The sequence below is a fragment of the Lepidothrix coronata genome, unplaced genomic scaffold (assembly GCF_001604755.1).
Source record: "Lepidothrix coronata isolate B3197 unplaced genomic scaffold, Lepidothrix_coronata-1.0 Scaffold151, whole genome shotgun sequence".
NCBI lineage: Eukaryota > Metazoa > Chordata > Aves > Passeriformes > Pipridae > Lepidothrix > Lepidothrix coronata.
The window spans coordinates 297279-324914 of record NW_016690331.1 but is presented as its reverse complement, the minus strand read 5'-3'; the positions used below and the strand labels follow the sequence as shown (position 1 = coordinate 324914).

The 27636-nt window shown below is 41.0% G+C and overlaps 1 protein-coding gene across 13 annotated transcripts in view; it reads left to right on the top strand.

The window, feature by feature from the left end:
• ADCYAP1R1 (ADCYAP receptor type I) overlaps nucleotides 1-27636 on the top strand; it is a 142408-nt gene that overhangs the window by 49470 nt on the left and 65302 nt on the right. For all 13 annotated transcript variants that reach the window (XM_017828708.1, XM_017828707.1, XM_017828705.1 and 10 more), the window contains one exon: nucleotides 9240-9345. In XM_017828708.1, coding sequence (XP_017684197.1) covers nucleotides 9240-9345 — 106 coding nt within the window. The remainder of the gene's footprint in view (nucleotides 1-9239; nucleotides 9346-27636) is intronic.

Sequence of the window (27636 nt, the reverse complement as noted above, 5' to 3'; positions counted from 1 at the left end):
CTCCTTCTCCCTCTCCTTCTCCCTCTCCCTTCTCCTCTTTCTCTTCTTCCTCCTCCTCCTCCTCCTTCTCCCTCTCCTTCTCCCTCTCCCTTCTCCTCTTTCTCTTCTTCCTCCTCCTCCTCCTCCTTCTCCCTCTCCTTCTCCCTCTCCCTTCTCCTCTTTCTCTTCTTCCTCCTCCTCCTCCTCCTCTTCCTCCTCCCATCAACTTTCAAGACTTTAATTCCAAAATAGTGAAATATTTCACACTGACATCTTTAGGCAAGGAAAAAGTTTTTCTTACCCCTAAACTGGATTATTGAATGACACCTAAAGGGATCTTAAATAAAGCTGAGGAGGGACTTTTGACAAGGACATTGAGTGACAAGGGGGAGTGGCTTCAAACTGCCAGAGGGCTGGTTTAGGTTGAATATTGGGAAAAAATTCTTCCTCGTGAGGGTGGTGAGGCCCTGGAACAGGTTTTCCAGAAACATTGTGGTTGCCCCATCACTGGAATTTTTCAAGGCCAAATTGAATGAGGCTTGGATCAACCTGGTTTAGTGGAAGGTGTCCCTGTCCTTGGCAGGGGATTGGAACAGGATGATTTTTTAAGGTCCTCTCCAACTCAAATCATTCCAGGATTCTATGATCCTATGATTTTTCAACTGATCAGTGCTTCATTTGATAGCATATTTTGTATTTGTATCATTGTTAAAAGGTTGGGAATGTGGCACACACATGGAAAAAGAGCTCCATATCATACTCTTTGCAGTCACAAGTCGGGATGTCAGAGGACCAAGGCAGCTCATGCCCTGTGACTCTGCCAGCAACCACCTTCCAGCAACTGCTGTGCTTTCCTTCTCCTCCCAGGCAGTGTCCATAGCCCAAGGACAACCAGAGTTGGTCACGAATGCCTCTTCAGATGACTCTTCTCTTTCTCTGGTACTTCATTGGTGGTGGTAGTGAGTTTTATTCTGTCTGTGGCATCGATTTTCATCATTAGAAAGTTTTTCTGCATTGTCTCCCTTCCCTCCTATCCCCCTCTGCTGAGTTCCACACTGGCTCCTCTCACTGTGTCATTGCTCTGACACACCATCCAGCTCCCTTCTTTCCTTAGGGAATATGTACTTTATTCCTTTCTTTGAGTCTTTGGTACGAAACAGTGACAAAACTATTCCTACATCAATATATACTTTCTTCCTCTCCTCGAGTTTTTACAGCAAAATGGTCACAAAACCCTCCAGAGATGGGAAGGAGAAAGAGGGGTTTGTTGAGAAAGCAACTCTAGGCACAGCCTTTTGAGCAGAGATTTGATTCCTTTGGGATTTGAGTGGAGTTTTTTTCAGTTGTGAGTCTTTTTCTCCTCCACTTTGGCACAATATCTAAACCAGTGTCTCTGAGCACTGAAAGGACGAGGAGGAAAACTGAGAATAAGTTCAAGCAATCCCAATTACCACTGTTGTAATGAGCTTTTTGCCTCTTTTCTTCAGTGTTCTCCCCACTCCCAGAGCCCCTTTGGGGAATATTAGAGTAAGAGCTGGAGCACGAAGCACTTGCTGGAGCCGCCGGCGGGGAGGAGAGAAAGGGAAGAACGTGTGTGATGGTTGAGGGCAAATAGCTTTAATTTAATTAGTAGATTAATTAAAACTTTCTCCCTTGGGTAGGGTATATGTGTGTGTGTGTATAAGTGTTTCTGCAGGCTCCTGTAGCTGTTCACCACACGGTTCTGTTCCAAGTGTGACTCAGATGGGGTTTCTGTTGAACTTGCTGGGAGCCTGCACAAAACAAATTTCCTGTCTGAGACCTTTTCTCTTCAGGGTTTTGTTTAAACGTAATGAAGTATAAATGGGCAAATAATAACGAGCAATAACAAGGGCCCTGCTTTGCAAATGAATGTGGCACCCAGCAGCACGACAACTGCAGAACTCCAAAAAGCTGCTCTGCTTCCCGACGTCGCCGCAGTGAGAGAGGTCCTGCGTCAGCACAGATTCCCTCAGCCTTCACTCAGTGCATCTCATGAAAATGTCTTTTCATTGTAGAAAATCACTCAAGAATTCTTAGCAGCCTTGACTCTGCACACTTTACACAGGTCCTGAGGAAAGCAGACAGGGCCAGCAGTGCCCTGGTCTGTATTAATCAGGATATAGTCAGTGGATACAGGGAAGTGTTTACCCCTCCCTACTCAGCACTTGCTGGCCCACTTATAGAATCACAGAATTCTGGAATGGTTTGGGTTGAAAGGGACCTTAAAGACCATCCAGTTCCAACCCCCTGCCATTACTCAGGTTCCTCCAAGCCCCGCCCAACCTGGCCTTGGACACTTCCAGGGATGGGGCAGCCACAGCTTCTCTGGGCAACCTGTGCCAGGGCCTCCCCACCCTCACAGGCAAGAATTTCTTTCTAATATCTAATCTAAATCTACTACTTCTAGGCTATTACATCCAGTTTTAGGCTCCTCAATATATAAAATATGTTCATCAACTGTAGCAAGTTCAAGGGAGGGGACACTGAGATGTCCTGTGAGGAGAAGGTGAGGAAATTGGGCTTTTTTTACCCGGAGAAACTTTTGGGGCAACATAGTAGCAGCCTCACAGTATCTATGAGGAGATCACTGGGAGGAAAGAACCAGGCTTTTCATCATGGTGTGTGGCAGGAGAACAACTGATTATGGGCATGTGCTGAAACAAGTAAGGTTCATACTAAAAAGAAACCTTTTTTACCCTGAGGACAGGTGAGCAGTGGAGTGAGTTGCACAGAGGTTGTGCAGTCTTCATTCTGACCCTCTTTCCAGTAGAAGGTTGATTTTCAGGTCTACTTGAAACAAAGGTCATTCCTGTACTATCGGTACTGCCCAAAGAGTGAAAAAGGTGTGCCTTTCCCAAAAATCCTCTGGGGACTGTAGGAGAGGAGAACATGGAAGGTGTCCCTGCCCATGGCAGGAAAGTGGAACTGGATGATCTTTAAGTTCCCTTCCAACCCAAACCGTTTAACGACTCTATGACCCCATAAAAAGCCATTTAAGGCAAACTCCAAACTAGGTTTTGTCACAAGGTTTACTCCACGTTGTGTAACACATCTTTTGTCCAGCATTCACTTCAGAAGCATCCACTGAGGAAAGGAAAATGTTGATTATTCTGCCACTATTTTTATTCTGCAGTGAGTCTTCCTCCTCTCCAGGAGCCGTCAGTGTTGGTGGGTAACCATATCTTAAGTTCGTGTCAGCCACTTTCAAAGGGATCAGTGCCTTTTCTTGGCAGTGTGTTCTGCTGGTGGGTTTTTTTTCCCTGCAAAATTTGCTTAAAGCTTGGTGTCCAAAACCATGCAGCAGATTGTACAACTGTGCCTGGGTTTGAATAAGTTCCTAATCACTTTACCCTTTCACTTAGTCTGAAGTGTTTGGAAATTACAGCGGTTTGGGTGCCATTTACACAGGAAGACAAAAACGCAATCAAGTGACAACCCAAGACCTTTCTGGGGACAACAATTTGTTTGGCTGCCAAGCCAGTGCTGTGGGTCCTAGCAGTGATGCAAATCAGCTCTGAAAAAATCCAGATAATCAGAGCTCCTTCCCAAACACCTCTATTTTTAACACAACATTTTGGGAGTCTTGGCCCTGTTTTGACCAGTTGAATCATTGCTTGGTAAGAACAGGGATTAAATCTGGTATTGCTGTTGCCATGACAAAGTGAGCTTCTTTTGGCAGTGCTCACAGGATAATGTACCATTTTTTAAGCTAACTTTTCAAAAGTGAAAGTCGTAATAGAATTAGTAAAATGTGTAATTCAGCTTGCAGTGAGTGATCTAATACACCCAGTGGGTTAAACTCCTCTCTCTCATTACTTTAGAGACAACACTTAGACAACAGGTGAATCAGACTCTCTGTTGATGTAAACCAGCCTCCATGAAGGATTTAACGAAGTTTTGTTGTTGTTTCTTATCTTTCCTTCTTTATCCCTCTCATTTTCACAGTGCCTGATATTACATATCCTGAATGGAGAGAAATACTCCCATTCACTTTGCCAAAAAAAAAAAAATCCACATTTTACAGACTTAACACAGAAATGCAGAAGAGGAAAGAACAGCCTAAATTGCTGCATTTGATTTGGTCTTTGTAGAAATGAAAATGCCAAGTGAATGCCCTGTTCGCTATCACATCATCACTATGATTTTAAAGCATGTTTTCTGATCCTGGAGTTTCTCACTTCTCTAGATCCACTGAATTAACCTGTGTAGAGAAATCATGTTTTATAGTAGTCATGAATATTCTTATTGAGGATAAATTGAGCAAATCAGTATTTCTTGAATAACTCAATGTTGTCAAAGACGGTTCAGGTTTCTTGGCTGGACTGTCCTGCGCTGTTGGCTCACAGGATTATTAATTTTGATAACACTGAGACCTCTTTAAATGCCCAGCTTTGGTGTGTTAAAAATTTCCCACGTCCTTCCAGCCACACAACCACCCCTCCTTTCACAAGTCTTTATCAGTGGCTGTGACTGTGGCACGGGGATAACATCCCATTCATAGAGATCATCCTGGTTTATCACTGAGAAGGCTTGTACCACTCGATATCCCTGAACAAATGATCCAGGTGGTGAAACATAAGTGTCTGCATTTATGTCTGACACCCTACAGCACCCAAAACATCCTGAAAAGGGTAAACAGGAAGGCTCATGCAAGAAGCAGCAACTGGAGGTCAAGTGAGATACCCTAAGGCACTTCAAAGAGTCTGGACAGATGTCTTAGATTTCTGTCCTGCCCACTTTGGATTTAGCTGGATGTTAATGTCATATACCCAGTGCATATGTCAGAGCAGCTACAGGGTGTTCAGTTTTAGTTCCTATCCCTTCTTCCTTTGTACAAGTGTTTAGGAAGCATCTTGCTAACGTGGTCCAGTCCTGCTGTCTCTGCTGTCAGCTCACAGTCTGGCTTTGTGCTCTTTGGCTGCACTACCAGGAATATTCTCTCCCTCTTTGCTAAGTTTGAAACACTGCAAACAAAACGAGAGAAAGCTTATTTAAGTTTCCAGCATGAATGAAGTGGCAACATGTGTTTGTTTCCACGAGCAGGGAAGTGTACGGGTCTCTTCTGATCTGCACAGTTCCTCCCACATGGTTCCTTTCTTGGACCATCCATATAACTGATCAATGCTTTACTGAAACACATGGTTCTAAAATTTGGTGATCTGGTTTATACATATAACCAGGGCAGGTCTGGAAGCAGCACAGATGGGTTCACCTGCTTCTCTGCTCGGGTTTATGTCCTAACAATGGCTTTCTTAATGGAACAGATCACAATAAAGCAGAACCTTGAGAGTGTAATAAAGTCAATGTAATATATAGATTGTAATTTAACATGATTGTTATTAACATTACCATAATGTCAAGGGAACAGTGAAGAGTTAAGTACTACAAATTACACACAGCATATGCCAGTTTATTTTTTTAGTGGCCACCTTAATAAAAGCAAAGGAAGAAAAATGAAAGCTCTGAATTTGTTGTATATCTGTAGTGTCCCAGCCAGTTGCTCTTGTCTTTTTGTGTCCTCTCAGAACCAAACAGACATTGATTATTTTTGCTTTCTTTTTATCTAAACAAATAAAGGCCTTTTCTAAACTGATGTGAGTCAAAATCTTTCACTCCATGGAGAGCAGTAATTTTTTTCAAAACCGTGAATTTCATGCACCATCCACTTGGTTTCTTGATTTTTCTAGCATGTGTCAAAATAATCTTTAACTGCTCATATCACTGATGTCTTCTGGGACACTGAAACCACACTGTCTCTGCTGAACACAGGAAACTGCAAATGTCCTTTAGGCAAAAGGAATGAAATGAGGAGGCCCTGGAGTTCAAGCTTCCACTTCCATTTGACCTGGGCTCTGCTGTTCAGTTGTTGTAGACTGACTTGACAGATTAAAGACTCTACCAGTGCATAGACAGTGGAGAAACATCAAACCCAGGGATCCTTTCAGGAGAACGAGCATTAAAGCACCTCTGCATTCCACAGAGAAACCTTTTCTTGTTAACAATCCAAACCTTTTTGTGTTTTCTCAGATATGGAATAGCTCATTAGCAGAGCTGACAGGCAGCTCCTATTCTCTCCTCTGACACTGAGGTTAATGTTTCCTCCCCTTCTTTGCTTTCTCTCTCCGTTTCTATGTTCCCCAATATTATTTTCTTTTTAAATCTGTTGATGAAGTGGTACAAAATGACACAGAGATCATTATGGAAAGTCACATCAAAACATTCTGGCAGCAGTGAGAGCTTAAGGAAGGCTCCAGGGACAGGTGAATCACGTGGCTCTGGTGCTCTCTCCAGTGCCCACCAGTCTGAGCCTCCTGAGCCAGAACTTACTCAGATACAATGGACAAAATGCAGTCAATTCAGTCAGAGCCATCTGACCAGATGTGCCTGTCTGCAAGGAGAACAGTAACATCTGAGCTTTTAACCTTAGGCTGCCTTCAGAATCAATCAAGTCCTGCTTTGATACACCTCTGGTAAAGGAGATGCCAAGAATAGAGAGGATAAATCATGTTCTTTTGTCTTTTCACTATAGATCGAATTTAAACCTTTTCAAACGTCTCTGATTATCCCTTAGGATGTAGGCATGGTGGTTTTTTGGTATTCTTTCAGAAATTCATAGAATCTCAGAATGGTTTGGGTTGGAAGGGACCTTAAAGACCATCCAGTCCCACCCCCTGCCATGGGCAGGGACACCTTCCACTAGACCAGTTCACTTCAAGCCCCATCAAACCTGACCTTGAACATTCCAGGATGGGGAATTCACAGCTTCTCTGGGCAACCTGTTCTAGTGTCTCACTAACTTCTGTCATATGATGGACTTTGTGTGAATATATCCATACATATAATTCTTGTGATATTTAACACACACAATTTCAAGCTGAAAAGGGTTCTGCAAATTAACAATGTGTGTGAAGAAATATTTCCTTCTGTTTAGTCACATCCTGCTTGCGTAGACAATGTATTATTATTAATATTAATAATAATAATAATAGTATTATTAAATGACAGCTTTTCTAATCTGTACATGGTGAGCTGTAGAGAAACTGCCACATTTATGTATTGAGACAACCCCTGGACACCCCTTTCAGACCTGGGCAGCTGTGGAGAGTGACCCAGCACTAACAGCAGAACCCTGGTTTTCTTGCTATTTCTCTTTTATCCTTTTAAAAGATATTCTTAAATCTTGAATGCCAGGCAATGCAATTTTCTCTCTCTTCGGTGAGGCTGAGGGGATGATGTAACAAAAGCCCTTAAGTTCTTGGGAGATCCTAGAGATGTGTGACAACATATCTTTTCCAGGCACTTGGGAGCCCTTAGAACAGAACCCTGTTTGTTTTGAAGACAAATCTAATATGGTTGTGCCTGGTGTATCCCAGCTGGAATACACTGGAATACATTCCCAGCTGGAATGTATTACTGGGATCTTGGAGATGAAGCTGTGTGTAGCATTTTCAGCGCCCACAAATGATGGGAAAAGCTTTTCAGGAGAGGTACATCAGGAAACCCTCTCTGTCCTTGAAATAGAGGTGGTGGCTTAGAACATTTACAGGGTCAAAAGGGCTCAAATGGCTCCGTGCAGCATCACACAGGCACCATCAAACTGGGATTATCAGGGACTCAGTGAGTGGTTTGGGTTGGAAAGGACCTTAAAGATCACCCAGTTCCACCCCCTGCCAGGGGCAGGGACACCTTCCACTAGCCCAGGTTGCTCCAAGCCCCATCCAACCTGGCCTTGGACACTTTTAGGGATCCAGGGGCATCCACAGCTTCTCTGGACAGCCTGTGCCAGGGCCTCCCCACCCTCACAGGGAAGAATTTCTTCCTGACACCTGATTTAAATCTCCCCTCTTTTAGTTTAAAACCATTCCTCCTTGTCCTGGACTGTCTGCCCGTGTAAAAGTTTCTCTCTTTTTTATAAACCCCTTTAACTCCTGAAGGGATTGCACTTGCCCTGGGATTTGCTCCAAGTGTACATTGAGAGTGTGGTGGCACTTTGGTGCATCAGTGACCCAAAGTGTTCACTCCTTTCCCTCCACTTGGATGTAAGGGAAAAAAAGCTGAACTGTGCACACGAGGGTCCAAAACAAACCACAACACATTGAATTCTGCTCTTATATTCCCTGCTTGCTTGTTCCTACTTAGCAGGTAAGGGGAAAAGAGATCCCCTGGCAGGTACACTCCACTCCCTCTGGATTTCTCCATCGTCCAGAGTGGAGGAAATGGAAGAGGAAATATGAAAGGGCAGAATTGCTCCAGTGACTCAGGACAACCTTTCCCACTTGGAGCCACTGCACTGCTTTTCAGTGGTGTGATTTGAACCCTAACAGTGCCACTGCAAAGTGATCTGATAAACCTGAGGGTGTGTTGCCCTTGGATTGATATTCCCTGGCCACTGTCTGCTGTAGGAATGAAATCCTGTATTGATTTCTGGAAATGGGTCACATCTTTATTTTGTTGCTGCTTTGGGATTGCCTGCATTCTGTTGGCTACAAAACTCCTCTTATACATTAACCATTTTTTCCTTTCTTTTTTTCTCCCCCCCCCCTTTTTTTTTAATACAGTGGGCTTAGATCTTCCAAGACAGAAAATAGGAAAAAAAAAAAAAGAGAAAAAAAAAGATTTGGATCAAGTCATCTTGGTTTAATTGGCATTGCATTCTTCAGGCAAAAGAATTTGCTTTGTGTGCTCTGGGAGTAAAATGAAAAAGGAAAAATAGGGAATAAACAGGGTGAAAGTCTGAGAGAAACAGCTTTTAATTTAGTTTAGAATCCGGAATGGGGTTAATGGACTGTGCAAAGACTCGTAAGAAACAGGTGGAAGATCAAACTGAGCCTAAATTGATTTCTGATTCCTCTTTAAATGATTTCTCTATTTAGAGATACCCTTGTTCTAACTTTATATGAAAAAGGAATTCAATAAAATAAAGCAAAGACGTTAGAAATTCCCTCGACAGGGACAACAATATAAAACCCCCAAATAATATATGAGAATTTTAATTCCTTAGTTTGGCCTTAAACATACTACAAGAAGAAAAAAGAGTAAAAGAAAAGAAAAAAAAAAGGAAAGAAAACAAAGTTTGTTTTGATTTTCTCTCAGCCTCTAATGGTCTTTTTATTTCTTTTTCCTTTGTTGTTTTTTTTTTTTTTTGCAACAGGACCTTAAAATTTACTGATGCTTCCTGATAAACTCCCTATTTTAATTTTTTTATCCGTCCTTTATTCACGTTTTCTCCCATATTTCAGGTTGCAGCCACCCACTCCAACTGCATCATTAAAAAGGAGCAAGAGACTTGTCTGGAGAAGATCCGGAGGGCAGCTGCCCTGAACCCTTTCAATGACTCTTCTCCGGGTGAGTTTCAGACCATGGACGTTGAACTGATGGTTTTTAAACGTTTCCTGTGATGCCTGGAGGGGTTTTCAGCAAACACTCGATGGTAAGAGGTGCATCACCGCTGCTGAATGAGCTTAGAGGAACAGCAGAAGGACAAAAATTCGATCAATGGGGATGTACCAGAACCAGTCGTGGTTGTTACAGAGGTCAGGAATTTGTTTCTTTACCTTAGGTCATGGAGGGACATCTGTCTACAGAACTAATCCCCTCCAAAAAAAAAAAAAAAAGAAAATTAAAAAGAAGCAGTGTGCCTGGATGAACTTCTGCTGGGGCAGGTGACAGCAGCTCCTGGGGACTGGACATAAGACTAAAAGCATCATCTGTCTGCTCTGTAGCAGCTCTTTTCCCCTCATCAGCTCAGTGATAATTTGTGCATCTCTCACATGATCTGAAGACCTTTACAGGGATTAAGGTTGTGATGGTTGTAATCTTGATGAAGGATACTTGTGCTGCTGCTGAGATAAGAAACTGAGGCAGCCAGCAAAGAAGAAATTTATAGTTTAATATCCTGCCTTATTTCCTACTGACTGCAGCAGGAGCTGCCTGTGCCCAGCACCAAGGAGAGAAGGGCAAAGAATGACAAAGAAACTAATTGGAAATCAGGGTCCATTTTCTGAGTCCTGTCCAAGCTGCTTCTGCTGTGACTGGAATTGATAAAACCGCAGAGAAGAGCAGATAAAAACACATTGTGTGTGATAAAAGAGGGGGATTTTCTCTCCCATTTTCCTGGGCACATATTTTAGCCCAGAAGTAAAGGAGGGTGGGATGCAGAAATCTGTTACCAGAGTGTCCTCTGAAGCAGACCATTCCAAGGAATATTTCTGTCAGAGTCCTCTTATTCATCTCATATATAAAACTGATTCTTGTTGTGCTTCCCAGCTTTGGGCAAATGAGGAAATTTTGGTGGATTTGAGGAAAGCATGCACCTCAGGCAGTTCATTTCACCCCCAGGGAGGTGGTTTTGAGACACCCTTTGTGCTCTACAGCAGAGCTTCCCAAGGCTTTCCCTGTCCAGAAGTGGCAAAAGCAAGGACAAAAGGGGAAAAAACCCCCTGTTTCCCATCCCCTACCCCCAGAATGATGTCAGAAGCTGACCGTGAGCCCTACTCCTTATGCTTATGCAACGACTATTATTTGGACTCAGGAAGTCATAGATTTCCCCAGGTGAAAAGAAGCCATTTCACCAGCCAGTTTGGTCTTTATCCCTCAAATCCAGAATAACCCTGACAGCTGGTGGACTATTGAGACCCAGCTCCTCCCCCTGCCTGTTCCAAATTCAAAGAGCACAGCTCAGAGATAGAGGAAGTCCAGAGCCATTGGAAAGGCTTTTGCATCTCAATGTGATTAAATTGTATCACCCACTCAGGCAGGCAGGGACTGGATCCTTTCAAGCTGTCCCTCAGAGCAGAACCCAGCTGCTCTTTATCCTGTTCCTCTAGTATTTGCAGACTTAATCACTGGGAAGATTTTTTCCCAGGCTCATTGAGCATCTTTTAGTTGTTCACCACATCCTGTGGCAACGAGTTCCACAGTTTATGTGGCTCTGGATAAAGAAACCATATCCCCTCATAGTCATTAATCTCCCAGTGAAGAACTCTGCTGTATTTCTTGTTTGAGAATTGTTTCATTCCGTGGATCCTGCTTGTTGCCCCTTTTCTCTACTTTCAAAATATTTTTTTAATTGTTGTAGACATGTCTTGAATATATTTCATTTTACCTCTGAGACCACAGCATTCCACTCTACCTCCTTTAAGTCCTGACCTCTAGACTCACCTTTCGTTACATGATACTTATTTCAAGCCAGATCCCACCACCCTCATTCCCAAAAAAGCCTTATGTCCATAGTTAAAGCAAAAACTCTACCACCTTCTTACTGTTTGCATTTTTGGAGAGTATTTTCACTCCAAAGCACCCTGAAGATGTTGTAACTCTCCATAAACTAAGCAGTCATAAGTGCAGTATGTTGATTCCCCTTGATTTTCTCCTGCTGCAGACAACCTGTTTTTCTCTTGGGAGAAGTGAAAATTAGATGACATTTTTTTGTGTGTGTTATTCAGCTGTAGCACTAAGATTTACTAAGGATGGCAGGTAGTGAAGAAATATGTTATTAGCTTGTTTCCTTCAAAGAGAGAAAAACACAGGAAATAACTCTCTTGCTTGTCAGAAATAGATGAAAAAAAAAAGAAAGAAATTCCTCCTGACTGGTGAGTAAACTTCTGTTTATTTAAGAGGAAGGAGAAGAACACAACTGTTTCTTCCCTCTTTTGACTATTCCTGCATGAAAATTTCCATAGAACAATTCAACATACACGTTTTTCTGAGAATTTCTTTCTCCTCAGAGGAGTTGCAGGGTATAAAATGGGATTGTGAGTTTTTAGGGAATCTTAGAGACCTGGAAACGTGGTCAAGTTGCTGTGACTTAAAAACAGTCCACCAAGTGACCTCTGTGTTCTTCTGGGGCAGGTGACAAAAAGTCAGATGGTCACATATAAAACTTGGATCTAGGACATGAACAGTCTGTGTGTTCCCCTTTCCCTCCCACTCTACCTCTCATGCCCAGACATTCTTCTCATTACTGTTTTATTCCTCACACCACTGTTTTCTCTCCTCCTCTGCTGTGCTTATAATGTTTCAAAGACAATTATTGCCTTGAGATTTACTGTTTTTTTTTTTCCTTTAGTTTTCTGATGGCTTCTTCCTCTTAAAATACTTTAAATTTTTTAGGAATTTATATGAAAAGGAATAAGGGGTGTGTGCTGACCGTGTGTGTTCATTCCTGTTCAGCCATCCCCTACAGCCTGAATGAAAGAGAGAATCTGAAGGAAATGAAATCTCAGCAGGACCCAGAATCTGACTCCTTCACTCCGCAGAAGGAAGTAAACTGATAAAGGGAAATAATGAAATCCAAAGGCAGACAAGAAAGGAAAGAGAGGAGTGATTACTTTGCAGCAAACTTCTCCAGGCAGTGGAGCCAGGCTATTTCTTACATCAGTGTTTCCAATCTCCTTTACTTGAGTTTTTATTCTTGTTCTAGTGTAGAACTACCCCGTTTCATGCTGGACCCTCCTCTAACTGTCACCAGCCCTCAAGGTGCTTTCTGCCGGATCAGAACTGATAAATCTCACTGCTGATCCACATGCACCCTTTTCATTTTTATTTTTTCCATTCAGACTCTTCTGGCCTGTTCCCAAGCCTGGGGCTGGGAAAGAATGACACAGGAGTCACTCAGATGTTAATGACAGTTTCCTGGGTTATGTCCATTCAGCATGGGATTTATCTAATTAAATGTTGATACCTACAAATGCATCTACACTGCAAATAAACAAGTCACCTTCCTCATTTTGCAGCTCTGGATATCCAGTATGTTGAGCCTGAGTCATAAATAATTTCCCTCTCAATGTAGATTAGATGATGCCTTTTGTGCTCTCTGGACATACAGGGAAGTAAGATGACCATCTCAGCTCTAAATAATCCCACTGTAGGGGTCAGCATTTGATGGGACAAATCCCACCTTGAGCCTCTGGCTCTCTCATACTGACTAGGTCATGCTGGAGGTCTGGATTACCCCAAAAATCTGAGTTGTGGTTTTTACCATGGTATGTTTTGATGTGTAGGTGAATTCTTCATGTCATCCATGTGGTGGATCTACTCAGGCTTGGGTGAGCAAGTTTTGCAGTCAATGACCTCAAAATACAGGCGGGTGCTCAGCAGCCTCCAAATTCACACTCACCACATGGATGCACTGATGAGAGAATCTCCAGGCTGTCTTCTGCTTCCTGGTGGGATTGTCCCTCTCCTAGTTGTCACCTCAAGGGCCAGACACACCTGTCTGGCTTGATCTGTGATCTGATACTGTCCATGGGGTTCACAGGATCACAGCCAGGAACTTGCCACGATAGAAATCCCACGATGGAAAGAGCCCTGCTGATGAAATGTGGAATCTCCAGCTGTAGATTGGCATGATAGACTTTTCCCAGCCTGTCACCTCTCTTGCTTTCCACTGTTGGAACCAGCTATCCCAGACTTGTCCCTTGAATGTGGCTCTGTCTCAAATGGTGAGGGAGTTCCCTGAGTGATCTGCAGGTTTGTGCCTCTGTTCATAGAGTTTAAAATGTAGTAAATTGGAGTGAGCCAAGATATGACAACAGTGAACTCAGCACAAGAATTTGAATGAAAGAGAAGTGCTGACGACTCCTTGGTGATTTTGTGGTTCGTGACTCACTGTCAAAATAATCTTTAATTTATAGCCCCTGTTGTCTAATCCCACTCCTCCTGTCCTTCCTCTGAAAAATCTGGAAGGGCAGTAACATTCAGAGACACAACAAGGAATTCAAAAGAAATAAGGATTTGAAGGGATGCAATGCCTTATGTTTGTTAAGAGGAATCCTCTCAGCAAGTTACCCTGTAAATCAACAGGAGAGAAACTGGAAAGGGCACCAAGGGAGCAGGAGATGGTGGTTAGGAGGTGATGTGGTAATGCAAGGAGAGGTTTTGAATTATGTTTCCATCCCACAAAGATGATGGAGCAAGTTCTGTTTTTTTTTTTAGTTTCACGTTTTTATTGAGTGTCTCATCAGCTTCTTGTTCTTTCAGAGCCTTTGAATTATCTGCTGTTATTTCCCTTGGCACCACTGGGAAGACATTACTTCACTGTGTGCCTGTGTCTGTGTGCTGTGTCTCCCTCACTGGTGCACAAGAGCAACAGGACTGGGAATGAACTCAAGCTAATGAATTCCTAGAGTAGGAAGGGAAGACTGTTTCCTGTGTGACTGCTTTTTAATCCAGGATGCAGACCTTTTATCTGCCAGAATACATCTGTCTTTGGTCATAGATGCTTCTTTTGCACTGCTGATTTATCCATGTGACACTGCATGAAGTGTCTTCTACAAACCTCACATCAGAGATGGTAGGAACTGGCAAGAATTTCAAGAGAGAATTTAGGAATCATGTGGTAACAGACACAAGGTCTGTGCTTATTCTAGAGTCTCTATCTGCCCAAGCCACTTGTGCAACCCTCAGGACCCAAACTGTGATCAAACTTTGCTCTTTCTCGGGCAAACACAAGAAAAATTGTTTCTCTGATCTCTGTTTTCCAGGCACTGGTTCACTCTTTAGCTCTCTGCTGAACATCTCTGACTTTATCAACGTGGTTTTTAGAAGTTTTTGTAAAGGTTTTAATTTGAAGAAGAGTGGGATTAGATTTGATACTGGGAAGAAATTCTTCCCTGTGAGGGTGGTGAGGCCCTGGCACAGGTTGCCCAGGGAAGCTGTGGCTGCCCCTGGATCCCTGGAAGTGTCCAAGGCCAGGTTGGACGGGGCTTGGAGCAACCTGGGCTAGTGGAAGGTGTCCCTGCCCATGGCAGGGGGTGGAACAAGATGATCTTTAAGGTCTCTTCCAATCCAAACCATTCCATGATCCTATGATACTGTTTGTTCATTAATTACAATGGATCAACCACTTAAATATAGACTTATAAAGCAGAGAGGTCTTTATCAGTGTTAGTTTTCTGAGCTGTGTTTATAGTTAATAGATTAAAATCAGTACTTAGAACTGAGCTACACTTACGAGTACTTACAGAACTTCAACTTGCCCTATTTTAGCATCCATCTTATGTTGAGAAGGTTGTGTGACAAGGGCCCATTTCTCTCCATTGCCTATAAAATCAGTCATTATGGAGGTTTGAAGTTAGGTTCTATGAATTCTGTTGACAATAATGACCAAAATCTTCCCAATCCAGGAATAACCAAGCTGCAGGCTCCATAAAGAACTTTTCCCCCAAATGGAGCAGACAAAGCTAAAGGGGTTGATGGTGACCTGCTGTGAATTCAGTCACATCAGTGAAGCTGAAAGCCTGGAAGTGCCATTGAAAAAGCTCAGGATCAGTTTTGGCAGGGGAAAGAAAGGTGCTGTGTCACAGTCAAACTGCACTGGCATCATCTACTGAAAGGGTTTTTGGTAGACACAGCTGCAGAGAGGACAAACCTCCAATGGGTGAACCACTGGTACATTCCTTGGAAGAGCCAAGGAATGTTTCTTTCTCCTCCCTCTATAACACACAGCACAGCTATACCTGCATAGATGGTCTGCCTGGGAAGAGAAATAGCACAACAATAACTCTACTGGGGAAGAATTCCTGGTAAGAGGGGTTAAAAAAACATCCACATTGTACCCTGGGTGTGACATTAGTGGCAGCTGAGCAGGGATATTCTCTTGCCATTGGAACTTTCAGCTGAGTTTATGGCCCTGGGAGTAGAAATATTCTCCAGGGCACTGCTGTGCTTGTGCAGCCCTACAGCTTTTGCTTCCAGATCCAGCTGGATTAACAGGCTGGGGATCTGTGTACCAGGGATCATTAGGGATCACAGTGTCTTTGGTAACTGATGTGTCTCAATTCAAGAAAATCACTCAATATACTATCCCTTTCCTTTCAGTGCCCTGTGCTGTCCACAGGACAGTGCTAAGCCATGGCAAAGTGTGGGTGGTGTGGGGCTGGAGGTGCCTCCTGCATCACCAGAGCAGAGATCTGCCATGGATTTTCCACAGCACACAGGGCAGATATGGACACTTCACTCTCTGTCATTAGAATTTTAGCCTCAAGTTCCTACAAGTTCTTATTCACTGCTTTGTCTCCAGGGATGTGATTTGTCTCTCTTGATTTCAGTGACTGAACCTCAATTCTCTGACCTAACCCAAGTCTAAGCAGCCCCTGTGGAGCTGTGGGCCCTTCCTCAAAGCCATTCCTTTCAAACTGCCCTGGGTTCCTGACATTGGTGGGATAAATTGTTGTCTGGAATGGCCTTTTCCTCTCTACTGGCTCCAGAGGGAAGCCAGAGGACAAGTTAAGCCACATGAACTGTTTAAGGCAATTAAAGCTCAGCCTGGGGATGGTCAGTGAAGATGAATCAGAGAAAAGATGCAAAACTTGCTGTAATGGAGCAGAAATTTCTATTATCTCTGTCGACCACATTTTGATGGTTTAAATGAGGACTCCTCCCTTGCAAGCCCTGCTAATAAATTGCAAGTTTAGTCATTTCCTCATGATTTGCTGGACTTTCATTCAGATGGGAAATGGAGAGGAGGAAAAGTACTGGAATTTTACACCTACAGCTCTGAAAACATCATTAACTGTGAAACACATGTGGGAGCTGCTTCCCCATCCCATAGGATATTCATCCTGATGATTCCTACCCAGTTCTTTCAAAGCTATTACTTTTGTAATCCCCAGAATTTCCAGGAAGTCCTTCTTTAATAACCAAGGAACAGAAGTGAAAAGAAAATAAAATATGGGTTGGACTTTGTCCAGGCAACTGGGTAACATAATGACTTGGATAAGATAAGTTTCTGGGAACAAGATTGAATAAAAGTATTTCTCTGCAAGCAGTTTGGTCATTGAAAAATGCAGGTTAAGGTTAAATTTAAAAATAATTAAGGCTGAAAAATAATAACATGTTTGGAAAATGAAAATATACGGCCCTTTCTGGGCAGAACATTGTTTCAGAAGTATTGCTACTTAAATTGATTTCGGGTTAAAAAAGAAAGAAACTTTAAAATTAAAGATAAAAAGCTAAAAATGAAATTTTCTATCTCTCTGTCCAACTCTCTGTTTTCATGTCAGACAAAATCAAGGTAAAAATCGCATTTAATTGACTGGAATGGTATTTTTGTTTTGTGTGCTTAAACATAAAATATCAGTTATTTACACAGTTCCACTTTTGAGTTCCTTGTTTCTATGGTGACATATAGTTCATTAAACCACACCATCTCTCTTTTATTTTTTGTTCAGACTTAAATATTATCAGTTTTACCTTCCACTACATGGTGGACACGATGTGCAATGAGAAGCTGATCTAGAGAATATGGGGCAGTTTCTTTCCAATATATGAAGAGACTGTTAAAGCATGAGAATTTGCCCCATATATTATTTACTTGCCTTTTTTTTTGTTTGTGTTTTTGTGGTTTATTTTTGTTTGATTGGGGGTTTTTTTTTTTTTTTTTTTTTAATGAGCATTTTCAAATACAAAGTGTAGTAGATGCAACCTGGTGTAAAGTGTCCCTACCCATGATGGGAGTGGAACGAGATGATGTTTGAGGTCCCTTCCAACCCAAACCATTCCACGATTCCATGATTTCAGATGCCTTTGCAAATGATTTTACCTCTTGGCAGGGGGGCTGTTTTTATTCCTGCTGCCCCAAGCTGCAACTGTGAGCAGCCCATGGAATTGCAATCACGTTATACCAGGTCACTGCAGTTAAAAAATGAACGATGAACAGCAACAAAACTCATGCAATTAAATGAGTGATGGCTTCATCTGTCAGTACCTCCAAGGTCATGGACTGCTGGAAGTTGTGACAACATGCAGTCATCTAATTTTTAAATATCTGTAGTACCATGGGGGAAAAAAATCCCCAAAAGACTATTAAAATCATCTGAATTATAACTGAGTGACCATCTCTGATGGTCAGCTCCTTTCAAAGCATGTGCTGGTGCCATATCCCAGCAGGCACCTGCTACAATCTTCTCCAGTACTGAAAAAAAAAAAAAAAAGTGTTTCCTTGCATGAAAATTGTGTTTTCATAAAGATCCTAAAAGCATGTTTTGCTCCTGTAGGAATGAGTGAGCCAGGTGTCAGACAACTGGCTATTCTTTTAAAAGGTAATTCAGTGAAAATGCTCTTTTGTTCCTATTCCCGTGGCATGTTCTGTGCTGGCTGCTGGATTTTCTGACAGAGTGAGGTTTTATTGCTTCTTTAGGTTGTTAGAAAACACAGCAGTGAGAGAGTGAGTTCGATTCTTGTGGAATCAATGGCACACTCGGCTGGTTTCTGGGATCTTTATTCCCAGGGATGAAACATGGATTAAGACAGCACTGATTGTCTTTGAATTTCTCCTCCCTGGCAGTGACTACATTTCAGAGGAAACCTGGATGAACCCTAGACTTTGCCTGCATTGCTTTCTAGTGTCCAATAAGCTCTTGAAGTAAGAGAAATAGGGAATTACTTTGGGGATTTTTAGGACCAGATGCAGGTGCACGTAAACACAGGAGTCCCCATATTCCTTAGGGTATCGAGACACTCTGACATGGGGCCTGCAGAAGATTTGTGTATATCCAGACTGGCAACTCAATCTTAATGCATCTTAAATTGCACTAAACCCCTATTTTTGGAAAAATAAATTAAATCCTTGTAGTGGAAATTCCTGATGCAGCTTCCTTAAAATCCCATGTTCAACCTGTCGCCCAAGCTCCCTGAATAATCAGTGAAGGAAAACAGAAGACTTCTAAGTGTAACCCACTGCCCAGAGACACCTTCATTTTATCTCTGGGATTACTTTCAAGGCTTCATAAATACATTGATTTTATTGGAAATGAGGCACTGGGGAAAAGGGGATTATTGTTCAGACAGAGACATCCAGAGCCATTTGGGATTCCTTGGCTGTCTGAGGCACCCACACAGGGCTGGAGGAAGTGGCACAGACTTACTGGGGTGAAAATATTGGGATGGGAGTGGCAGGTCAGATCAGGGGGTCAGTAAGAGGGGGCTCAGGTGGCCCCAGTGAGATGCACCTCATGTTTTCATTCTCACATCTGTATTTGGGTTTCTTAGGCTGAACCTAAAGGGCTGTAGGACTCACTGAATCAGGGTGGTGAGGCCCTGGCACAGGTTGCCCAGAGAAGCTGTGGCTGCTTCACCCATGGAAATTTTAAGGCCAGGTTGGATGGGGCTTGGAGCAGCCTGATGTAACTGCAGATGTCTCTGGTCATTGCAGGGAGGTTGGACCAGGTGACCTTTAAAGATTCTTTCTGACCCAAACCATTCCATGATTCCATGAATCTCAGTGAAAAGAGATGGGCATCTCCAGGGATCCAGTCGAGTTTCCTAAGAGGATCTTCAAAAAAAAAAAAAGAAGATTTTTTTGCTGAAGGATGTTAGTTAACCTATGAGAAAAATACATTGACTGTAGACACAAAGGATTAAAAAAAAAAAAGATTACTAAAGTGAATTATTCTGAGCACTGGCAAACACAGGCATGTTTGGTTGTCTTTAGCAGATAAACTGCGAGATTACTGCACACACACATCCACAAAATTTGGTTGTTTTAGTCCTATTACCCAAAGGCAAGGAAAGGACATTACAGAAATAATTTATGATTTTTGCTTGATCTTATGAAAGCCTAGAAGGGTGTAAAAGATACTGGTACATGTTAATAGTTAATATAGACAAAATGCAAATGTTGATCCTTTCCGTAATTCCTCAGGTTTGGGCTTCTGTAGCTAATTAATTCATTAAGTATGGCCAGTGAATTTACCACTATGGACTGAAACAAAGATTCCTGCCTGTGTTGGGGACATGTTTATCACCCTGGAATTGTGAAGGATCTCCTATAAACCAGCCCATTTCCATTCTACCCCACAATAGCTCCCCATTTGGAATGATGTTTCCCATCGCTGGTGGTGAAAATTAGGATCCTTATTCCTTCTGGCTTTGTGTTGGGAAGGAGCACAAAAGGGATTGGAGACACTAGAGCAGAGACAAAGGTGTGACACTGGTTTTTCACAGCTGGCAGGGCTGTGAACTTACGGAATGCACAAAGCTTTTCCAAGAGAAGAGTGTGTGGGAAGCAATGCACCAGCCTGGGAGCAGCAGGAACAGAGTCCTCCTTTTACTTCCACATGGAGACTGGGACCACCCAGTCTGTCATTGTACAGGTGACAGTGGCAGCCACTAAACATCCTGTGGTTTCCTTCCATTTCTATTTAATCCTTCCTTCACTCTCTCACTGGAGGTAGATTTAACAGGCTTAGGAAGTGAACTGGTTGGATTTTCTTTTATGGGATATAATCAGGCATTGTTTGAACTTCCTTATTTATTCTGTACCTTGATATGAAGATGAGAACCATATTGAGGTGGTTTTGGGGGTTTTCTTTTGCAGTGAGATAACATGGAGTTCTTCTCCTGGATCTTGATGTTCCTGTGCCAGAGGTGTTCCTGTCTTGGCTGTTGTCCCAAAGCTGCCTTCCCAGCCAATGGATAAAAGCTGGCTTTTTGAGGGAATGACTCATCAAACCTATTTCAAACATCTGCTTTCCAAAGAGAGACATTGTTCTCTAGGATTGCCTGTTTCTGTCTATTCCCACAAAAGTTTTCGAGGGCTATTGAAATGTAGATGTTGGCCATCAATCAGTCAGTTGGATCCCACCCTGGAAAGCATATTTTCCAGGTGTTGCTTATTTCATTAATGGGAATGGCTGCCTGTACTTAGACCACTAGTGGGAGAACAGGGAACATGATGGGAACAAGAATGAGTTTGAAGAAATTCCAATGACTTTCTGTTAAAAACTTCATCTGGAAGATTTTCTGTACCCACCTAAAAATCACTTCCTTTTCACCACCATTTGGACTTCTGGAGGAACATTCTGACATCCTACACTTTGCATATTTAGAATCCCTGCTTTTTGTATCTGCATGTATTTTAGGATCACTTGGAAAACTCTAGTCATGGATCAAGTGTTGTTAGACCAAAGGTTCAAGAGAGTCTTCTTAGCCTGTTGTTTACTGTGAAATGTTTTTTTTTTCTTATGAGGTTTCATCAAAATCTCTGTGAGATTTTCATTCTCACAGAGGTGGCCGGTGATTAAAACTGCCCAACTGTACAATTTCATTTCTTGTTGCAGCTTATTCTGAGCTACATCCACTACTTCTTAATATACCTCACCAACTTAAGCCAAGAACTTCATTACAGGGAACTGCCTACTCAATAATACATGCAGTCGAATAAGTGTAATAATTTGGACTCCTGACAGGTTTTGCATATTGATTTTTCCTCAGCAAAATAAAACTGAAGCACAGTAAGTTAAATCATCTTCAGATGGACGAGCAAGTTACAGCACTATAACAAGTTATTAAATACTCCTTCTGCTAAGTGGTAGGAAAAATATCTGTATATACTCATCCCACCGTGGCCAAAATGAGGTAATTCAGTTTTACTTACCTCCAAAAGTAGAAGCACAAAGTAACTTCTGTTCATATCTCACATGCCCATGGCAGGGGAACTGGAATTAAATGGTCTTTTAGGTCCCTTCCAACTCAAACCATTCCGTGATTCCACCTTGAATATCAACTCCCTCAGACCTTGCACAGCCCTATTTTTTTTCCACACAGTTCTTGGCCTTTTCCATCACTGGAAGAACAAGACAGCAAGGACTGCATGTCCAGTCTTCATTGTAGTTCCTGTGCAAGGGAGGGTGAGGGTGGGGAAGGGACATCCTTGTCTTTGCCCAGGAGCTGCTCTCCAGCTCTGCTGGCTCAGAGCGGGAATGGGAATTTGCTCCTGATGAAAATGGAGGGAAAGAAAACGTGCAATTCCTTCCTCAAACTCCTTAGATGAAACAGGAGGAACAGGAAAGTAAAAAGGGAAAATTCTCTCATGCAACTTTTCCAGCCTTTTGTAAAAAAAATGAAGGAAAAAACTCCTCCTCTCATGTTTTGCTTTGGGGGTCATAAAGCTTATTATGTCATTCCAGAGGGAAGAATTTTGCCCTCTATGCTAGAAAACAAATTAACTTGGCCTGTGCTGTTTTGCTTCCCAGCTTGAGATTTCATTTTCTAATATGAATTCCACCACAGAAATTGGTTATTCTGTGGTGCAGGAACAGTTTAGCAATATCTCTTAAGTTTAAAGGTGAAATCAATCTCACTTTAGGGGGCTGAAAGCAGAATGTTTGCTCAAAGTGGACATAAAGGCTCCTCCTCCATGGCAAAAAAAAAAAAAAAAGGAAAGGAAAAAGAGGGAAAAGAAGTTGATTTGAGCAGCCCATCTTTTATAACTATTTTAAGATAATATGTTAATTTAAGATATTTCAGAAGTAAGATAGTGGACCTTCTTCCCTATTGATGTGTGATCAGTCTTTTCCTCATTTCATATCTACAGGAACATTAAACATTGGAGTCCATTTTTTTTTTTTCAAATATATCCACTGTTCCTGCAAAATAGTTGGAAAGGAATAGAATTTAAAAAAAACTTGCCAACCAGGCTTCAAATTGATCTCAGTTAAAATAAATGCTCTTTGTTTCTCTTTTCCATTCCGAATTTTGCTCCTGGATGCCACGAAGACCCGTGATTCTGACAGCTCAATGAATAGATAATGTCTTATAAATGATTTACAGATGAAGCAAAGTAATCACCTGTCTCTTGCACCACACAGTCAACACGTATTTTAGAGGCATTTTTGTTTTCAACACGGATATTTTCGAGCCTCAAGCCATGTGGAAACATCCAAACAGACTCACATTCCAGCTAATAATATATTTATAGCTTGTTTTGATCCCTAACAAGCCACATCTTTAAGACCGTGAAAATTCTTTAGCTAAACACACTTTTCAGCCCGATAAGAGCAGCAAATATTCAGGCAGCAGAGGGAGGTTCTGCTGCAGCACCAGGAACAGCTCTCTCCCTTCTCCGGGCGTAACTCTGCTCTAAATCCCACCTCAACTCCCACAGAATTCCACAGGCACTTGGAGCATGGGAAGGGCTCTGGATTCAGAGGAAAAATGGGCTCCTTGGGGCACAATTTCATCACTGGGTGTTAGACACAGAAATCTTTGGCTAAATCAGCTGGTTGGGCTCCCAGGGCTCCTTGGCCAGGTGATGGATACAGGGATTTACACCTGTAAAATATTAAAAAACCTAAATTAAAGTGCTTTAACGTGCAAACTGAGCCCACTGAGGGCGTATCCATAACCTCAAAGAGCTCAGCTGCCTCTTCCACTTCCCACTCCTGGAATTCCTCTTTCCTCAGAGTTCATATGCAATTATTTTCTTTTCTGGTTCGTGGGTTTTTTTCTTGGGTTTGGTTGGTTGGGTTTTTGGCGGGGTTTTTGTTTGATTGTGTTGTGTTTGTTTGTTTTATTTGGTTGTTTTATTGTTTGCTTTTTGTTGTTTTTTTTTTTATTTGGGGAATTCTTTTCAGTGTTTGGGGTTTTTTCACAGGGTTTTTTTTGTTTGGGTTTTTTTTGTTTGGGTTTTGTTTGTGAGGTTTTGTTGGAGGTTTTTTGTTGGGTTTTTTTATAGAGTTTGAGTGAGGGTTTTTTTTGGTTTTGTGGGGTTTTTGTTGGGCTTTTTTTAGTAGGGTTTGCTAGGGTTTTTTGGTAAGGGTTTTTTGTTGGTGTTTTGTTTGTGGGGTTTCGTTTGGGGTTTTTCTTGTTGTTTTTTTTTTTTAATAGAGTTTGAGGGGGGGTTGTAGGGTTTTAGTTTGTGTTTTGTTTACTTGTGTTTTGTTGGGTGTTGGGCTTTTTTTGGTAGGGTTTGGCAGAGTTAGTAGGGTTTTTTTCATTGTTTGTGTTTTGTTTGTTTTGTTTGGTAGGGTTTGTTTGGTTTTTTACGGTTTGAGGGTTTTCAGTTGGGTTTTTTTTTGCTTTTTTTTGATTTGGGGTATTTTTTCAGTGTTTGGGTTTTTTTCATAGGAATTTTTTTTTGTTCGGGTTTTGTTTGGTGTTTTTTTTTTGTTTTGTCAGATTCTTGTTGGGCTTCTTTTAGTACAGTTTGGTGAGGGTTTTTTGGTAGGGTTTTTTGTCTGTGTTTTGTTTGCTTCTGTTTTGTTGGGTGTTTGTTGGGGTTTGTTTTTGTAGGGTTTCAGGGAGTTAGTAGGGTTTTTGTTTGTGTTTTGTTTTATGTTTTATTTGGTTGACAGGTTTTTGGGGTTTTTCTTCTTTGGGGTATTTTTTTCAGTGTTTGGGGGTTTTTTGTATGGATTTTTTTTGGTTGGGTTTTATTTGGGGTTTTTTTGGTTTGTCAGGGGTTTTTTTTGGTTTGTCAGGTTTTTGTTGGGCTTTTTTTAGTAGGGTTTGGTGGTTTTTTTTGTTTTTTTGGGTTTTTTTGTTGTTTTTTTTTTAATAGGGTTTTTTTGTTGTGTTTTGTTTGCTTGTGTTTTGTTGGGGGTTTTTTGGGGGTTGTTTTTGTAGGGTTTCAGGGGATTAGTAGGGGTTTTGTTTGTGTTTTGTGTGGTTGATTTGGTAGGGTTGGTTTGGTTTTTTAGGGTCTGGAGGTTTTCAGTTGGTTTTTTGTTTGTATGCGTTTTCTTTAATTTTCTGTTATGTTGGGTTTTGTTTGGGTTTTTTTGGTAGGATTTGGGGTTTCTTGATCTTTTGTTATTTTTTTTTCTTTTGGTTGGTTGTTTTTTTGGATCTTTTTGCAGGATTTGGGGGTTTTTTTGGTAGGGTTTTTTGTTTCTATTCTGTTTGGGTTATTTTGTTTTGCTGAGATTTTGTTGATTTTTATTTGAAAAGATGTGGGGGGGTTGTAGAGTGTTTTGTTTGTGTTTTGTTTGGGGGTTTTTTTGGGGGGGTTAGTTTATTTTATATAGGGTTTTTTTGGGGCTTTTTTTGTACGGTTTTTTGTTTTGTTTGTTTAGGGGTTTTTTTGTTGGGTTTGGGGTATTTTTTTTTTGTAGGATTTTTGTTTGTATTTTGTTTTGGTTTTTTGGACCTTTTTGTTGTTGTTTTTTTTTTTTGGTAGGGTTTGGAGGCTTTTTAATAGGTTTTTTTTTTCTTTTAGTTTGTTTTTTTTGTTTTGTTGGGGGTTTGTTTTGGGGGTTTTTTTTAGGATTTGGGTGGGGGTTTTGCTAGCTTTTGGGTTTTTTTGGTTGAGTTTTTTTTGTTTGTGTTTGTTTGGTTGGTTTTTTGCTGGTTTTTTTAATGCTTTGGGGGTTTTCTTGGTAGGATTTTTTTGTTTGTCTTTTTTTGCTTTGGTTGGTTGTTTTGTGTTGTTTTTTTGGGAGGCTTCGGCATTTTTGGTAGGGTTTTTATTTGTATTTTGTTTGGTTTATTTCTTGGGTTTTTTTTGGGGGTTTGGGTTTTTTTTGTTGGGTTTTTTTTTTTTTTTTTTTTTTTTTTTTTTTTGGGTTTTGGGGGGTGTTTTTTGGGGGTTTTGGGTTTTTTTTTTTGGTAGGGTTTTGTGTTTGTGTTTTGTTTGTTTTTCTTTAGGGTTTGGGCTTATTTTTGTAATTTTTTTTGTGTTTTGATTGTGGTTTTTATTATTATATTTTGTGAATTGTTTTGGTAGGGTTTGGGGATTTTTTGATACAGTTTTTTGTTTCTATTTTGTTTGTTTTGGTATGGGGTTTTTTTTGTTTTTGTTTTTTTTGTAGGGTTTGGGATTTTTCTTTTGTAGGGTTTTGTGTTTGTTTTGTTTTGTTGAAGGTTTTGGATTATTTTTTGGTAGGATTTGGGGAGTTTTTTTGGTAAGGTTTTCTGTTTGTTTTTTGCTTGGTTTTTTTGGTTGGTTGATTTTTTGCTTTTTTGGGATTTTTAGCATTTGGGGATTTTTTTGGTAGGGTTTTGGTTTCTTTGGGTTTTGTTTGGGTTTTTTGTAGGGTTTTTTTGCTTGTGTTTTGTTTGGTAAGTTGGTTTTTTTTTTATAGTGTTTGGGTTGGGTTTTTTGGTAGAGTTTTCTGTTTGGGGTTTTTTTTTTGTTGGGTTTTTTTTGCTTTTGTTTTTTTTTGGGTTGTTTGGTTTTTTGATAGGTTTGGGTTGGTTTTTTGGTAGAGCTTTTTGTTTGTGGTGTGTTGGTTTGGTTTTGTTTGGGTTTTTTTTTTGTTTTGGTTTGGTTTTTTTTGAGTAAACCAAGTGGGAACCCTACCCAAATAATTCAACATCAGTTAGATGGTGCAGTTTTCCCTCTTCAAGACCAGATGCTTGAATCTTGTGGACAAGCACCTGCAGATGCTTTTCTTATTGATCCTTTTCCTTGCTTTTCTGATTACCCTAAAAGCCACTTCAGCCTTCCAGAGCACTTTTGGTAATCAAGCCATACATTTCCTGCTCACACAGTTGCTGGAATCGATTGGTTTGTGTCCTCTGCAGGAAAACAAATCGAAGGAAGCAGAGTAAAACAACACAACTAGAAATCCCAACCCAAACAAAAGGCCAGGTCAGAATAATCCATCAGTGAGTCACTAACCGGGATCTGAGTGGAAAAATCACTGGACATAGAAGTCAACACACAAAGAAATGCTTTAGGAGAGAAAAAAACCCCAATAACGAGGGTGTGTAATGAGTTTTCTCAAGCCATATACCAAGAGCAAAGCCAGATTGAAATAATGACCACAATTAATAAAATGTGCTGAAGGATTGTCGTACATGTTTTATTCCCAAGACGGGAAAGGACTTGAATCTGCTCCAGGTTTTTGGCCAGAAAGCCAAATGGTTAATACAGTTCAGCCCCTCCTCTGTTGACCTGCGAACTGCCTGAACCAGAACCCACTGTTATCATAACTGAATAAGCTTGAACAAAATTAAATACAGAGCTCCCAGTCAGTAGGACTATCCCATGATTGTCTTCATGCAAGAGAGACCAGAATTCCTGATTTTTTTATCCTTATTCCTCCAGATTGAGAACTGATAAAGAAAATTTCCGGTGGTATATTACAGCAGCTGAGCCTTCTGTTCACAGGAATGAGATTTCTCACTTAGGTTATAAATTAAGTGTGTTTTGTGTGCTTCCTAATTTTTCTTCTACACGTACCTTAAACAGGCAGATTAATCTCCCTGAAGTTATATATAAATATAAACCTACACTCTATACCTGTATAAATACGCACTTGTATTTATAAATAAATAAAAATCCTACATCTAACTGAGGTTTAAATCAGGAGTTAATTTTAAGTCTGCCCTATTCACTCTGAGAATATCAGGAAGAAATTTGTTATTGTCTTTATATAGGGCAGTGATGTTATCACCATCCCTGCAAGCCATAAATTATCAAATGACTAAAAAATAGAGAAGTTTTTGGATCTTTGTAACTCAAACATGAAGAATTGGGCCCTGTAATATACTTTTTCTCGTGCTTTGTCCATCTCATAAGAATATCACAGACAATGAGACCTCTCAAAATTATTTTTAGATATTTTAGTTATGGTTTATTTTGCCTGGGTGCAGGGAATAATCCCTATGACCTCCACGCGTCCCTTTATGTTTATTTTCTATTTTTCCATAATAATTCCACATTCTAATAAGGAACACCATTAAAAAAAATATTGATTATATGTATGCAAATTTTCACTGGTATTAATTACTTCAGATGGGAGTGAACTACCTGGCCCCAAACATTTGTGAGTAAGACCACAGACCAATTTCTCTCCCTGCTATATCTTTAGCTATTTCTAGTAAGAAGAGGGGGAGAGGGAATAATATACTTAAACTTTCTTCACATTTCTTTTTTAACCCATCTGTAAATTCCCTAAATTAATGTCTCTG